This window comes from Micromys minutus, assembly GCF_963924665.1.
Source record: "Micromys minutus genome assembly, chromosome: 27".
NCBI classification, from domain to species: Eukaryota; Metazoa; Chordata; class Mammalia; order Rodentia; family Muridae; genus Micromys; species Micromys minutus.
The window spans coordinates 38292466-38309128 of record NC_137962.1 but is presented as its reverse complement, the minus strand read 5'-3'; the positions used below and the strand labels follow the sequence as shown (position 1 = coordinate 38309128).

Genomic DNA, 16663 nt, shown 5'->3' with positions numbered 1-16663 from the left:
AGTACTTCAGAAACAGACGCAGGTGAGTTCGAGGTCAGCCTGGTGATTTCAAGAAAAGCTTGTCTTGAAAAAAAATCAGAAGGAAAAAAGGAACAAGAAAAGCATGCAAGCCTGGCTACAGATTTTGGAAGCCATTCGTTCAGTGGCGGTAGAATTGTCAGAAGGCAGCCTATTTTTATTTTTGTTCTGGGATATAGCTGCCTAGGTTGCTACCTCAGCAAGCCCCAAGCCAGATGTGAGTGATCACAGTATGTCTCCATGGAGTTGGAGTTCAAAGAAGACAGGGTTAGTGCCAGAGGAGGCCATTTTGATTCTGGGGGCACTTTGTACTGGTCCTTCCTCCTTTCTCCACGTTTACCCGACACCAGAAGCACATGGAATTGTAGCTGCACCTCTGCAAATCATTGTGCTCAAGGCTAAACTCTTGATGTTTTCCTTGGCAAAGCTCCCCAGCCTCTCCCTCGAAGCAGAAGGCAACTTTGTCTTCTTCATGCTTGGGACAGAATCCTTGAAGCGGTGCTCGGCCTTTCTTTCCTTGTTCACAGTTGGTCTCTGCACATATCCTGTCAGGCATTTCTGTCCTGGCCTCTTCACTTCCACTGTGACCACCCTGGTCCATAGCATACGTGTCAATCTGTCGGTTTACACTGGAGCCATGGAAATGACAGCAACTCAGCCATTAGAAACGAAATTCCTAGGCAAATGGATGGAACTAGAGAATATCATCCTGAGTGAGGTAACCCAGTTACAAAAGAACACGCATGATATGCAGTCACTGATAATTGGATAGCCCCAGAAAGCTCTGAATACCAAAGAAACAACTCACAGACCTTATGAAGCTCAAAAAGAAGGAAGGCCAAAATGTGAAGGCCTCAGTCCTTAGAAAAAAAAGAAAAAAAGTTTGTATTCATCATATATTATTATGTAACAAATTTTGTGAGCTATAATAATATTTTATAAAATAAATTAGTTAAGAAAGAAAATGACAGCAGATGGAACAGGAGGGAAGAGGACAAAGATGCTCAGAGTAGACCTGGTGTTTCTGAGCTCAGCAAGGCTGAGCCTTCTGTGTTTACTACCAGAACTTAGCTGCAGAGGTGGAAACCTTTAAAACAAAGAGATTAGTGTGCAAATATTGCAAAGCCAATAAAGATAGCCCTTTGAAGTAGTGGAGGAATTAAAGGACTGCTCACTAAATGAATCTCCTAAGAGCTTTCTGCAGGGAACAATAAAAATTCCAGGGCTTGAGAGATGGCTCAGTGGTTAAGATGGCTCAGTGACTGCTCTTCCAAAGGTCCAGAGTTCAAATCCCAGTAACTACATGGTGGCTCACAACCATCTGTAATGAGCTCTGATGCCCTCTTCTGGTGTGTGTGAAGACAGCTGCAGTGTGCTCATATATAATAAATCCTTTTTTAAAATTTTCAAAAGGGAGATGGCTCAGTAGTTGAGAGCATTTGTTGTTCTCTCAGCGGCTGTAGGTTCAATTTCTAGCACCCATATGTGCTTCATAGCTGTATGTGATTCCAACTCAAGGGTTGTGATACTCTCCTCTGACCTCCATGGCTACGCGGCACACACACACACACACACACACACACTCACACACACACACACACACAATGTTGTAAGTTTTAAATTCTAAACGGAGCAGAGATTGTCACTTAGATGAACGTTCATATGAGCTTTAAAGTATAGAGGTTTTTATTTGTTTTTTTGTTTTTTTGTTTTTTTTTTTTTTAATTTCTCTTCTTAACCCAGAAAGAAGAGACTATAAAGGAAAACACTGATGTGGCCATGTAGAAATGTAAATGTAGCCAGAGAGATGGCTCAGTGGTTAGGAGCACTGACTGATCTTCCAGAGGCCCTGAGTTCAATTCCCAGCAACCACATGGTGGCTCACAACCATCTGTAATGGGATCTTATGCCCTCTTCTGGGATATCTGAAGATAGCTACAGTGTACTCACATATATAAAATAAATAAATCTTAAAAAAAAAAAGAAATGTAAATGTATCAGAAAGGGAACATGGGCTAGAGAAATAGCTCAGCAGTTCAGAGCACTTGCTGCTTTTTAAATTGGTTGTTTTTCTTTTTCTTTTTCTTTTTTCTTTCTTTCTTTCTTTCTTTTTTTTTTTTTTTTTTTTTTTTTGATTCATGGTATTACACAGCCCTGACTATCCTAGAACTCATTCATTAAGTAGACCATACTGGCCTTGAACTCACAAAGATCTGCTTGCCTCTGTCTCCCAAGTGCTGGGATTAAAAAAGCACATGCCACTACCACCTGACAATTTACTATTTTATAAGATTAATTTTAGATCTAGTGTGGTAAGACACACCTTTAACTCCAGTGCTTGGAGTCTTTTGAGACTGAGGCCAGCCTGGTCCACAGAGCTTTTCATATGATTGGATGTTTTGCTTGAAAGTATGTGCACTACAAGCCCCTTAGAGGCAGAAGAGAGTACCAGATTTCCTGGAACTGGGAGGGCAGACAGTTGGGAGCCACCTTGTGGGGATTCTGTGTAAGTTGCCTGTGCTCTTAACTGCTGATACATCTTGCCAGCCTTCAGCTCACTGCTTTTGCAGAGGACCAGGGTTTGGTTCCCAACACCCACAAGGTGGCTCACAGCCATCTAACTCCAGGCCCAGGGGATCTGATGAATGCCTTCTTCTGGCCTCTAGGGCACTGCATGTATATGGGATGCATAAACCCATACAGGCACAAAAACATATGAAGTGTAAATAACATTTTCCTGAGACAGGGTTTCTCTGTGTAGTCCTGGCTGTCCTGAAACTTGCTCCATAGTCCAGGACAATTCAGAGATCCTCCTGTCAATGCCTCCTGAGTGCTGGGATTAAAGGTGTGCCATCATACCTGTCCTGTAAATTGTCATAAAGAAATAGGGAACATGGACAATGTTCACAATGTCATTGATGTGGTCTTTCCCCTGCCCCTGCTCCAGGCGCCTTCTTTGACCCTCCCAGTACTCAGACAAGTTGCACCAGTTGGTGCACTGTCTACCAGCTCAGTGTTCTCAGTGGGAACTCCTTCTGTCTCTGATGCACACTCTTAATTGTCAACCTGATGGGATTAAGGATCACCATTGGTAAGCAGGGCAATGATGGCACACACTTTTAATCCCAGCACTGGGGAGGCAGAGGCAGGTGGATCTCTGAGGATCTCTGAGTTTGAGGCCAGCCTGGTCTACAGAGCAAGTTCCAGGATAGCCAGAAATACATAGCAGAAGGAAGAAAAGAAAGGAAAAGAAAAATTAACTGAAGAAGGATGACTCAGTGTTAATGTAGGCGGCGCCATCCCCTGGGCTAGGGTCCCCGACTGAATAAAAAGGAAAAAGTGATCTGGGTGTAGGCATTGATCTGTCTGCTTCCTGCGTCTGGATGCCGTATGGGCAGCAGCTTATGTTGTCATGACTTCCTGTTGGGATGGACCATGCCTCAAACCTCAGCCAAATAACCCCCCTTTTCCGCATGTGGCTTTTGTCAAGTGTTTTATCACAGCATTGTGAAATGTCACTAGTGCACCCTCTGTGCCCTCTATTGCACCCTTCGGGCCTCAGGTAAGATGCCACCTGTGGAGGCTTTTCTGAGCCCAGTCTCTTGCCACAGTACCTTCACAGGCTCTGCAGTCTTTCCAGTTTCCCTGCCGGACTCTAGGCTCCGTTAGAGCAAAGGACTGTTTCATTTATTTATTTACGTAGTAATTGGAGAAAAAAATAGTTTAGTTATAACCTCCTTGATCCTAAACTGGCCTCAAACTCATGATGATCCTGCTGCCTCAGCCTCTCAAGTACTAGGAGTATAGGAATGTACCACTGTGTCTGGCTCAGGGGAAAAAAAAAAATTCAAGGACAGACAAAAGAGATCTGACATGTGAAACTCCCATCTCCAGTCCAGCCCAGCCCAGATACATCAGGGATCAAACCTTGACCCCATTGGCTCCATCCATTCACGGTCCTTATTGTGGGGCTGTGAGTTTGATTTTTTTCAAAGCCTACTTTTAATGATGGTTCTTAAACGCTTTAACCTCCCTTCTAGCCCATCACCCACCAGAGGTAGTAGAAAAGAAAGGATACCGGGGAAGTGGATGTGTTTAGAAAGGTTCTGTGGAGCAACCCCTGGCCGTGTTGTCTGGAAATTGGCAGCTCAGGTCACAGGTCAGGAGCAGCAGCTCATTGCACTTGAAAACACTCCATGGATATATCGGCAGTCTAGTTTGGTAGAGCTGAGATAGCAAACACGTGTCAGCGGGGGTGGCACTACCTAGCAGAGACAGCCGGGCCTTAGCCTCAGTGCAAGTCATGAGGAGGGACCAGGACCAACAGGAGGGCCAAAAGAAGTTCTCGGCTATGCTTCTCAGGGAAGCGAAGATCAGTGAAGACACAAGGCCAACAAGCATTGCACAGCTAGCTCTGTAAGCAAGCTTAGCTCAGCCATAGCCACTGTCCTTTGAGTCCAAATATCACACACCCTCCATGGCTCTTGCCTCACCACCTGTCTGGCCTTAGCACATGCATCTGTCTCAGTTGACATCACTCTGCCAATCAACTCGAGTACAAGGAAACACAAGAAACTGCAGCACATCACCAGAAGTTTTTGTGTGTGTGTGTGTGTTTCTATGGAGTCCCATCAAATGGAGCTCAAGGCAGACCGATACATGCGTTGGGAGCTAAGAATCCTTCATCACAGTGTCCTTTCACATGCTTGCTTTAGGAGAACATTCTCCTGTGTCTGCTTCAGTGAAACGTTCCTTCACGAGTCCGCCTTAGCCTTTCACCAGTGTCCACGTCAGCTAAACGTTCCTTCATGTGTTTGCTCTAGCAAAACACCATCCAAATGGCTTCCCAAAGAACCCTTAAGTTTCCACTTCCTGAGGTTGGTTAGAGTACTGGATGCAAGTTTGCTAGACCTCCAGTAAGGAGTAGATGTTTCTGTTGAAAGTGGTCAGCACTAGCTGGACGGTGGTGGTGCATACCTTTATTCCCAGGGAGAGGTGGATGGATCTCTGTGAGTTTGAGGCCAGCGTAGTCTACAGAGAGAATTCCAAGATAGCCAAAGCCAAAATAAACAAATAAAATAGACAGTACTGAGACTTATCTACAGAGCAAAAATACAACAGAGAAATTACGGAAAGGGAAGATGCTCTGTCCAGTGCCCTCTTCTTGGGCAGCAAGGCTACCATACCTGTGTGTGGTTCTAGACAGAATGAAGAAATCCAAGGGAAAGATGAGGATAGGGGTGGAGATGGCAAGTTTTTATTTTTATTTATTTATTCTCATTGTTCTTTAGGGTCCCTGCATCATCTGCTCAAGGCAACATGTACCTGCAGCATTGGCTGCAGTAACGGCAAATAACCAGATCAGGGATTGTCTAGAATCTGAGGTTGGGCTGAGGGTCCAGGAGCAGACTTCGGACCTGAGCGGTTGCCAAGTCTTCCTGCAAAACCCACATCAGATCTCGGAGGCCCGACTTGCTGCAAGGCTTCCTGCTTTGTATGCTGTGGGGACTGGGGAGGTCACGGTGCAGTTGTTGGATATTCCAGGAAATGTGTGCAACCAAAGGCAGCCTGCCCGTCTGGACAGCCGTGATAAGGCCCTGCGCCAGCTCTGGCAGTTTAGATGATTATCAGGATCAGCAGTTACAGTTGAAGTGTTTCTTGAACTGATCAAAACCAACCCCAGGGAGACATGTGTTTGTCCTGGGAGAAAACAGGACCCATTTTAGAGGTGGGAAAATTGAGGGAAGCTAGTGAGCCCCAAGCTATAGTCTTGTTCTCCACTTAGTCACTTGGGGACCATGAGACTGGTACACCTCAGTTTCTTCATTTACCAACATACTGACTTCCCTTCTGCTGGAGCCTTTACCCAATTTGATGTTGCAGACATTTGCCAAGCCTTAAGCCAACCTAGGATCAAAACAAACGTACAAGCAAACAAACAAAAAAAGCTGGGTGTAGTGGTGCACACTTTTAATCCCAGCACTAGATAGGTGAAGGCAGGTGGATCTCTGAATTGGAGGCCAGCCTGGTCTACAGAGTGAGTTCTAGGGCAGCCAGGGCTACACAGAGCAACCCTGTCTCAAAACACAAGACAACAATTAAGCAAAAAGAAAAGAAAAAAAAAAAAAAAAAAAACCCTCCAATCCTGTGAGCCCTTTCTGTCTCCTACTCACCATCTTCAAGCCCCGAGGGGTGTGTCCTCCACCTGACTGGTCTCAGCTCAGGGCCTCTAAATAGAATCTAGTTATGTGCCAATCAAATTTTCCCCAAAGGCCTCCCACTGTTGTTTGCATCCTTGCACAGTTCCCCTTGGACCCTGTCCACTCTTGCCATCCTGCCCCTTCAGCTGCTCCATCTGTGTTGTCTTTGCACGCTCAGCTTGTGTTCTGAGCTTTAGCTCCCTACTGACTTGACATATCATCTCAGAACCACACCATGCCTTTCTCTTGCTCCATAAACTTACCCAAGCCTGAAAAAAAAATCTTCAGAGATCCTTAACACACCTCTTCCCATCACCATTATCTTAGGCCATTTTATGTGGCTTTAATAAAATATTTGATACTGGGGATGGGGGTGGGGCTGGAGAAATGGGTTAAGAACACCGACTGCTCTTCCAGAGGTCTTGAGTTCAATTCCCATCAGCCACATAGTGGCTCACAAGCATTTGTAATGGGGTCTGGTGTATCTGAAGACAGCTACAGTGTACTCATATACATAAGTCTTAACAACAACAACAACAAAACCATTTGATACTGGATTATTTACTTATTTAACGAAACAGGATGCCATGTAGTCATCCAGGCTGGTATCAAACTTCTGGTCCTCCTGTCTCTTCTTAGGAGATGGGGTTACAGGCAAGTCTTCACTGTGCTTGGTGAGACTGGATGGCTGGGAAGTCTAAGAGCACAGCCTCTGTCCCTGATGTCTTTCTGCTTCAGTATGGCTCTGAAGAAGGAGCGAGCCAGTTATCTGGTCACTTCCTCTCCTTAGAAAGTTACTAATCGTAGGGCCCTGCAAAAATTGGCGGTAGTTGGTCACGGTAATCAAGGTAGGGTCTTTGGGAGATGGATGAGTTAGGATTGAATGGAGCCAGGGCCCCACTGATTTTATACCTTAAGTAAAATCCCTCCCTCTCACCAGCCAAGTCAAACGCTGTCACTGCTTGCCAGCAGTCGTCCTTTATACTTGATCTTTCTTCCCCATTCATAAAACGTTACATAGTTCTCAGTAGTCAGAGAACCAGTGAGCTCATGTCAAGAGCTTGCTTAATAACCAATAACTTCCTTTTCTTGGATTTTTTTAAAAAAAGATTTATTTTATATATTCGAGGACACTGCAGTTGTCTTCAACCACCAGAAGAGGGCATCAGATCCCATTACAGATGATTGTGAGCCACCATGTGGAAATTGAACTCAGGACCTCTGAAAGAGCAGTCAGTGTTCTTAACCACCGAGCCATCTCTCCAGCCCCTTGGTATTTTGTTCTTGTTGTTTTGTGTTGTGTTGTTTGGCTTTTAAGATTAGGTTTCTCTCTACATAGCCCTCACTGTCTTGGAACTCACTATTTAGATTGAGTTAGTTTTAAATTCAGAGATCTGCTTGCCTCTGCCTCCAGTGTCCAGGGAATAAAGACGTGTACCACCATACCCTGTGCAGCCCGTAGCTTTCTGTTCAACCTCCAAGTGAAGCCATATCTCTTCATTCCTCCTCCATCTTCGTTTCAGCCTTTGGGCCTTCTGTGACCTGCATGCTGGTGTGTGTGTGCGTGAGTTTTGAGACAAGGTTTCTCTGTGTAGCCCTGGCTGTCCTAGCGATGTTAGACAAGGCTGGCCTTGAACTCATAGAGATCTGCTTGCCTCCCAAGTGCTGGGATTAAAGGGATGCACAGCTGCCTCCTGGTTGTTGTGGCTGTTTTTGAGACAGGATCTTGCTGTGTTACAAAGTTTCCCAGCCGGAAGTCTTGGTTCTTGTGCTGTTGGGAAAAGACGAATTCAGGCAGGATACAGTACTCAGTAATCAATTAATTAGATCAAGCAAGGAAGCTGAAGCACCTTATTCTGTATGTCTTATTTTTGGGAGCCCTTCTAGAGCTAACCTCCTGTGTAACATAGCCCAGGCTAGTCCCAAACTTGTAGTCTTCCTGACTCAACCCCCTGAACTCTGGGATTACAGGTGTGAATCTCCTCAGCAATGCGCTTCTTGGACAAACACACTCTTGCTTTGGGCACTGGCCAGTCATGCCAAGTGGCCTGCAGTTCCCGATTGCCAACTACCACCACACTCCCATGCTACCGTCCACAAATTTCATTTCCGAGAATTTACAAGTACTCGGAATTGCAGTCTTCTCCGATTCTAACGTCAGCTAGTTTGGCCCGGTGTGGCCTCCATTACACGATCAGGCACTCACCCACTGCCCTTGTAAACGGAATCGCTATTTTCCCCTACCCTCTCCTCGCAAAAATGCTTTAAATAGGATCTCAGGGTCCCCATCGAAAAGAATCCGGGAGAAAGCACGGCCAGAAACAAGAAAAGTCTAGAAAGTAGACTAAAGGTGCTTAGCATTCCTTCCGCTGGGGAGAGTTGGAGGCAAAAACCGCGCTTGCGCAAGGCTCCCCTGCTGCGCCTCTTCCGCTCCGCTGGGGGCGCTGTGGATAAGCTCGAGGTGGGGGTGGGGGACAGCAAGAGCCGCTCTAGCCGCCCATTCAGCTATTCCGAGAGACTGGCGCGCCGCGGGGTCCTCCAAGATGGCGGCGCAGAGGAGGAGCCTGCTCCAGAGTGTGAGGAAACCGACCGGCTCTCCGGGCTGGGAGGGTTGGGAGCTCGGGTGTGTCCTCGGGTGCAGGAACTGTTGTCTTTAGATGGCAGAGAGTGGACCCCTCGCCCCAGAAGCCTTTGGGTGCTTGCAGCGCGCGCGAGACCCGTGGCGGGCTGGAGCCTCGCCCATTCTGCGCGTGCGCGCCAAAGGCCGGGCCTCTGGGGGTCAAGGGCGCCGGGGTCCTGCGGAGTGGGAGCGTCCTCGAGCCGGAAGGGGACGTGGCGCCGCCGAGCGGGCCATCCGGAGCGCGGACACGACTAATAATAAATAGCCCCCCCCCTTGTTTAAGGCGCGCTGTATCTCTGGCATTGTGTGTACCGCCTCACGCTCATAAGCTTCGCAGCAGCACCAGAGAATATTAGGTACTATAGGTTTACTGTAGATTTTACAGATGAGGAAACCGAGGTCAGGCAGCTGGTGAGCGGCAGTGGCAGGATTAAAATTACTCAGTCTGGACCCAGAAATGCCCCTAAGGATTAAGCTCCTCAAAGAACTTTTGGTTTAGGGTTTTGCCTCTGCCTCCCAATTCACCGGGTCCCATGTGACCTCACTTGGGCCTTTCTCTAATGTGAGAGTGAGGTTTGGCTCCAGACACCCCTACACGGTAATTTGACCCTCTACGGTTTGATGTAGTCTTCCTGTCCCTGCATCTTTCTCACACGTGTGCAAACTTGTTAGCACAGAGTACTGTCTGGATCTGCCAGGACTGACAAGGCACTGATCCCCTGGCCTTCCCTACCGTGGCACTCTGTAGGAATTGCCTCTGGATGTCTGCGGTTCCTCAACTAGAAGGGCGATTCCTTGAAGACAGGGTCCTTTTAGCATGTTGATGTCACCACCTACCACCCTTGCATGCTAGATGCTTGGTCGCGTGTCTGTAACCGGATGAGAAAAAAAAGCCAAGCTAGGCCTTGGCTTTTCAAGGATGAAGTAGCGTGCCTGCCCTGGAGGGTCTGAAGCTTGAGAAGTGGAGGAAGAGAGAGGGATGATTTTTCCCTTTCCCTTCACTATTGTGTGCCTACTCAGGCCTTTGTAAAACTGCAAGTAGAGAGGTCTGGCTCTCTGCTTTGTAAGGTCCCAGAGGGCAAGGCCTTTGTATAAATGTCTCCATTGTAGAAAGCATCTGGGGAACACTGATATGATTGTGACCTTGGGAGAAAGAGGGTCTGGGAAAAAAGACTGATGAGTTGGCTTGCTAACCAGAGAAAGGTCAGCTGGGTCAAGTATCTTCTGTCTCCAGGATGTGATGGAGCCCAAAGAACACCAGTTAGGGTAGAATGTAGACTTTTCCCAGCACACAGAGAATGTTCTCTGTATGTTGGTAGACTTAATAAAAGGGGAGGGGGTTACTTTTAACTCATTTTGATGCTAGGGAAGGAGCAGGCAGAGATAACTGTAAGGCCCTTTCCATCCTCAGGACATTCCTACTTAGAGGAATCCTGGTGTCCTGGCCGGGCAGGGTGCCAGGCTTATTGACCTGCCCTTTGTCCTGAGTCTGGTGAGAGCAGTTCGGATATCTGTGTTCTGCAAATGACCTTGAAAGCTGCTAGTCTGGGCCTCTTAGGAAGATGAATCAGCAGGGTATCCATTTCTCAGTCCAGCTTGGGAAAAGGAGCATACACCACAGCACCATGACTAAGTCAGTGTGGACTTCCTGAAGGAACCCTGGTCAGGCAGCAGAGAGCTGCCTAGGCTTCAAACCCTGGGACAAATAGCTGAGGTACCAGTTTAACATATCATAGTGAACTGGGTTGCCAGGTTCTCCCAGCATCCCTCAGCCCCTACCCTGAACTCTTTACCCCAGTGGGGCAGGCTGCTCTTCCTACATAATTCACCCATTTTGGTAACTTTGCCCTATTGGCTGTTCCCCTGCTTTCTCCCTTTCCTTCTCACCTGCCTCCATGGCTTAGGGTCTTGTCTACTCTAGACTCTTAGATGTCTCTGACTCTGCTCTCCCACTTTTCTACAGTAATACTCTTTCTCCTCTACCATACCTAGGAGCAGTCATGTCCTTTCCTTTTAAATCTTTTTTTCATTCAGTTTTGGCAAGACAGCAGGGGCATCCAAGGGGAATACACATATGTGTATATGAGGGGCCTGTACAATCCACGTGTCAGATATAACTAGTGTTATAGGTCTGTGTGTTGACAGGTAGTGAAGGGTTGTGGTAATGGGCTCATGTGGGTCTTGAAAGGGCATCCTTGGGCAGGTAGGTAGAGTATCTGGAAAAAAGGGCATTTGAAGGGATTTTACCTACCCTCACTAGTCAGTGTGGTGCTTTAAAAGAGTTTGTTTTGGGGGATTTTGAATTTGAGGGCTTCCTGTGTGGTTGGTTTGTTTTTATTTATTTGTTTGTTTTTAAGTTCCATGTGCAAGAGTATTTTTCCTGCGTGTAAGTGATTTATTTATTTATTTAATGTACACTCTCTTCTGGTGTGTCTGAAGAGGGCATGAAATTCCATTACAGATGGTTGTGAGCCACCATGTGGTTGCTGGGAATTGAACTCAGGTCCTCTGGAAGAGCAGTCAGTGCTTTTAACCGCTGAGCCATCTCTCCAGCCTCCTATAAGTGTTCTAGGTGCATGCCTGGTGCCTGTGGAGGGCAGAAGAAGGCACCAGATTCTCTGGAACTGAAGTTAGACAGTTGTAAGGATTTGGCAACTGAACTTGGGTCTTCTGGAACAGAAGTAAATGCTCCCAACTACTAAGTCATCTCTCTAGTGCTGAATTCATTTGATTGATTGTTTTGAGACAGTCTCACTGTGTAGCAGTGGCTGACCTCCAGCTCCACTGTATAGCCTTGAACTCAGAGATCTGCTTCCGAGTGTTGGAATTCAAAACATTCACCACAACATTCAGCTAAGAAAAGAAGTTTTAAAGAAAATCTTAGAACAGTGGTTTTCAGCCTTCCTAATGTTGTAATCCTTTAATACAGCTCTTCATGTTGTGGTGACTCCTAACCACAGAATTATCTTATTGCTACTTTATAACTAATTTTGCTACAGTTACGAGTTGTAATGTAAATAACAAGTAAGCTATGTGATACAGAACACCTGTGACCTCCAAAAGACCCACAGGTTGTGAACCACTGCTTTAGAAGAACCTGGCCATAGCAGCCTGAAAAAAAGCAAGTGAGTCCCGTATGGATTTACAGCATGTCTCCAATTCTAGATTAATAACAGTCAGCTGTGGGGGCTCTGCAAACACCAGGGCAACCAGAGTAATGATGAGTGTCCACCTGCGGCAAGAACGAAATCTGGTTCAACAGGAATCGGTAGTTGGGTCAAACTTCTAGAACCTGACTCAGCAGTTTATTTTAGACAAATGTAAGTACAGTAGAGCTTTGGAGAGAAGCTTCCCAATGACAGTTATCATAGTAATGCTCAAGGAGTGGCTGCTTCGAAACTCTTGCAAAATCCATAAGGATGTGTTCTGTTGACTGAGAATTCTTAGGATGGAGGTCTAGGGAGGAAGAGTCTGGGATAAACACACTAGTCTGAGGGAATTCAGCTGTGGTCTGGCCCTACAGACTGCACAGGTCACCAGGCCATTAACTACATCCATTTCCAGCTTTCTGGGCAACAACAGATATGCAGCCCTTCTGTTGAAGAGACAATCCTGTGTGTTCAACATTCCTGGTTTCCTTCATGCTTATCTCTGAACACAAGGACCTGGTGCCCTCTACACTCTCAAACTTCTGCTTTCAGTGTTGCTGTGAGTGAGCCAATCCCTTGAGGTGTCCCTTGAGTGTTCCTCCTGTGGTAGGCACTGTGCTGGAGCTGGAGGGTTACGCCCTCATGAAGCTTATATTCTAGTGGAGGAGATGGGTACTAAACAACAAATAAAGATTATGTGTAACCTAATAATATCTAATGAACCCCAAGGTTTAGAAACAGGATGACATGGGCTGTTTTCAACAGGGTGGTAGGGGATAATATCTCACTATTTGTTGAGACTGAGGTAGTGGGAGAGGATAGAGTATGTGAGAGCCTGCCATTTTTAGGAGTCCCCAAGGAGGCCAGTGTGGTTGGAACATCTTGGGGAAGTGATAGCTGTGGTCTGAAGGCACTGTTAGCTTAGTGACTGCTGTGACAACCTTCAGATTCTGCCAGCAATGAGAAGCTTCTGAGTGCTTTGACCAGGGGCCTGATGTCATCTGGTTTTTGGCTAGAGAAAAGTTCCACTTGGGTTTGAGGAGTAAGAGTGGAAGCCTAGGGCCTGCTGAATATCTGGCCTGTGTAACAAGACACTGGCTGGGATGATAGTGTAGGCGGAGAGATCAGAGTATGGCTGTACTTTGGACACAGAGGTGGTGTGGTTTGCTGGTGAATGGAGTTGTCTGTGAGCTGTGTGGCTGAGACAGAAGAGGCAAGGACTCCCAAGGTTCTCTCTGAGCACTGTGCCATGCTTGGGATGAGAAGCTCTGGAAAAGGAATGCCTTTCGAGGCAGAGAGAACCAAGAGTTTGGCTTGTAACCAGATGGTTGTGAAGCATTCCTTTAATCCCAGCGCTCAGGAGGCAGAATCAGGCAGATCTTTGAGAGTTCAAAGGCCAACCTGCTCTACAGAGTGAGTTCCAGGACAGAGAGAGGTACACAAAAACTTTGCTTCAAAACAAGCAAACAAAAGCAAAATGAGTTTGGTTGGTCACTGTGACTGTAATACCTACTACTGAGGAGGCTGAATCGGAGGGTCACTTGAGTCCAGGAGTCTGAGGCCAACCTTGGCAATATAGTAAGATGATATCCCCAAAAATATAAAAAACAAGTTTTGATAAAGAAAAAAAAATGTCAACCTGAAATAATTTTTAGACTTCGATTTGTACTGAGAAATTATATTTATGAAATTACAGGTGCTACCTATGTCTTTTTTCCTAGTGTATTTTAAAATAAATAAGTACAGGACTGCACTGGGTTGGTAGTTTGTCTAGTATGCATGACGTCCTAGGTTTGATTCCCAGCACCTCATAAAACAGCGTGATGACACAATCCTGTAATCCTGGTACTTGGGAAGCTGGAACAAGAGGGCAGGGTGCTTGAATTTGACTATATGAGACCTTGTTTCTAAACAGATTTGCCCACTGGGGGAAAAACATATATTCAGGATACACACATACACTATATATATATAATCTCCAGGGTTGGTGATAAGGCTCAATGGAAGAGTGTTGTTTGCCTAGTGTTCACAAGCCCTTGAGTTTCATCCCCAACAATGGGGTGGGGGAGTACATTTGGCCATACCTGAGCTGCTTACTAGCCATTCACCAGCTACTGGGAATGAGGTCCAGCTGCTGCGCTGGTCTGCAGAGACCATCCTGCAGTTATTAAGAGCCTTTTGAGCATACGTCATGGAGTCTGACAGCAGCACAGAGAGCATTTGATGGAGAGCAGTGGGAGCCTGGAGTGAGTTGGCCTCAGAGAAGTGGGTCATACAAGAGGCTTATTGGAGAGAAGAAACTGCTGTCCCTCACCCTAAGCCATCTTCCCAGGGCCATTGTTCTCCCTTCCAAGCTTCCTTTGGTCTCTGTGGCAATGGATTGCTTTCACCACAGAAACACTCAGCCTTTTCATACCATAATTTGATATTCAAGCTGTGGCCTGAACAGGGAACAGGACATTGTCCACTTGTCTGCCTGGGGTTTTGAGATGAGTCGGGTGGGGACGATTACTGCAGACCTTGATTTTGATAAGAGTCCCTGAGAATGTGAGGAACTCATGCTTAAATAAACATGCACAGGTGTTTGTGGAGCCTCTGAGGACACACACACACATGCTCTCGGGTCACTGTAGCTTTTCAAAGCACAGCAGGACTGTAGGGGGGTTCCCTCTCAAGACAGGCAGGAATGAGGGCCTTTGATGTGGCCTCCCAGCACACTTTCTGTTGAATTTTAGGAGCAATTCTTTTGAACGAGGGAGGAATCATGTGTTTGCTCACGTGTGTGTGTGTGTGTGTGTGTGTGTGTGTGTGTGTGTGATTTGCTCTGTGCTGAGGACTTGGAGTGTGAAACACCCCCTTTTCAGCTTCCCCAGGGCTAGCACCCCCCTGAGCTCTTGGCCTGGCATTTGGGGATGTGGGAGAAAGTCTGCATCAGTTAGTGTGTGGGTGGAGGAGTGGGTGGTTTGTGTGAGTAGCAAATATGTGACCTTTCCAAAAATTGTTCAGCAGTGTGGAGGAAGGATGAGACTTGGCAGACATGTTAATAGAATCCTGTGGACGCTTCTTGTGTATATAGTCCCTGGCAAAGTAGGAGAGGAATAGGAGAACACGCTCAAAGCTCACTCAGCCACGACATAGCAAGAATGCTTTTGAGTGGGTCGGTAAAGTCAGGGAGGACCGAATATTTCTGGCTCACAGTGACATAGCTTCCTGGTGTTGGCTGGCTACTTGCTGAGGCTTTGCATCTGAGGCACGAGGCTACTGGGCCCTCTGTTGAAGGAGCACCCAGAGAATAGGAGAACTCCCCATTTGTCACAGGGTCTAGGGCACTGTTATGAGGTCAGTGTATTAGGTTTCAATTGTGAAACACTGTGACCAAAAACAAGTTGGGGAGGAAAGGGTTTGTTTGACTTACACTTGCATGTTGCGGTTCATCACTGGAGGAGGTCAGGAGAAGAAACCAAACAGGATAGAAAGCTGGAAGCAGGAGCTGATGTGCTGGGTGCTGCTTACTGACTGGCTTGATTTCTTTCCCTGCCTTGCTCAGCCTGCTTGCTTGAACCCAGGACCATCAGCCCAGGGATGGCACTACCCACGATGGGCTGGGCCCTCCCCCATTGATCACTAATTGAGAAAATGCCTTACAGCTGGATCTCATCGTGACATTGCCTTAACTAAGGTTCCTTCCTTTCTGATAACACTAATATGTGTCAAGTTGACACAAAACTCAGCCAGTACACCAGAAGAATACAGCTTTCAAGTAGTGAGCCATTTGGTAGTACTAGACTGAACTATGACAGTGGCCAGAGGTCACATGCTTAGTGACCCAGAATGCCTTGTACTCATGCTAAAGCCACCGGAAGTAGGCTCTGAGCTCTTATGCAGTGTTTTCCTGGAGAAGCAACAGAAATGGCCACTGTTGGGAAGGCATTTGATTTTCAGTTCCCTTCAGACCTCAGGTGCTGTTGAGAGAAGGGCTCAGTTTGGCCTCTGGGCTCTCAGTACTTATGCATTGGCTCTTTTCTCTCTCTCTCTCTCTCTCTCTCTCTCTCTCTCTCTCTCTCTCTCTCTCTCTCTCTCTCTCCCTCCCCCCCCACACACACCTTTTGTCTTCTAGATACCATAAACCATATGGCTTTCCACTTACTGCAATACTGGAAAAGTTTGCATTCAAAATGAAGTCATCTGAGAAAGAAATGGACAGTTTAGAGATAAAATTGGAAGTGGATTGATGGCTCGTAGATTGATTTCAGCCTTTTGGCTAAGGTCATGTGTAAACTTGGAAGTGTATAATTTACTGAGGATGGTGTGTGGCTGATTGAGATTAGGGAAACACCACTCTCCTAGGTGGATTGGAGTAGGGACTTGGGTGTAGATACGACTGAGAAATACAAACAGGAATATTGCTTCCCTGTGCTTGCTTTCTGTTGTCCTTGTTGGGTAAAAATGGTCTTTATTTTACTAATAAGCCAAGGCAAACAGACCAGGAACTTAATGTTTAAACACAGTCAATGTAAAATAAGGACTTCTAAGCAAGGTACGTTAGCATTAGTTGGCTTAAGGGTTCTCTCATCCCTGTGACTGTGGAGTTGAGATCTTCATTTGAGGTCTCTTTGCTTCTTTCATTTTTACCTTTTTACTTATTTTGTGTGTGTGAGGGGTGGGAAGGAGTGCAT

General features: G+C 46.5%; 1 protein-coding gene across 2 annotated transcripts in view; it reads left to right on the top strand.

The window, feature by feature from the left end:
• Window positions 1–8691: 8691 nt before the first annotated feature.
• Window positions 8692–16663, top strand: part of TAB1 (TGF-beta activated kinase 1 (MAP3K7) binding protein 1) — a 29223-nt gene continuing 21251 nt past the window's right edge. For both annotated transcript variants that reach the window (XM_080938985.1, XM_080938986.1), the window contains exon 1: window positions 8692–8794. In XM_080938985.1, coding sequence (XP_080795111.1) covers window positions 8762–8794 — 33 coding nt within the window. In that variant the 5' untranslated portion in view covers window positions 8692–8761. The remainder of the gene's footprint in view (window positions 8795–16663) is intronic.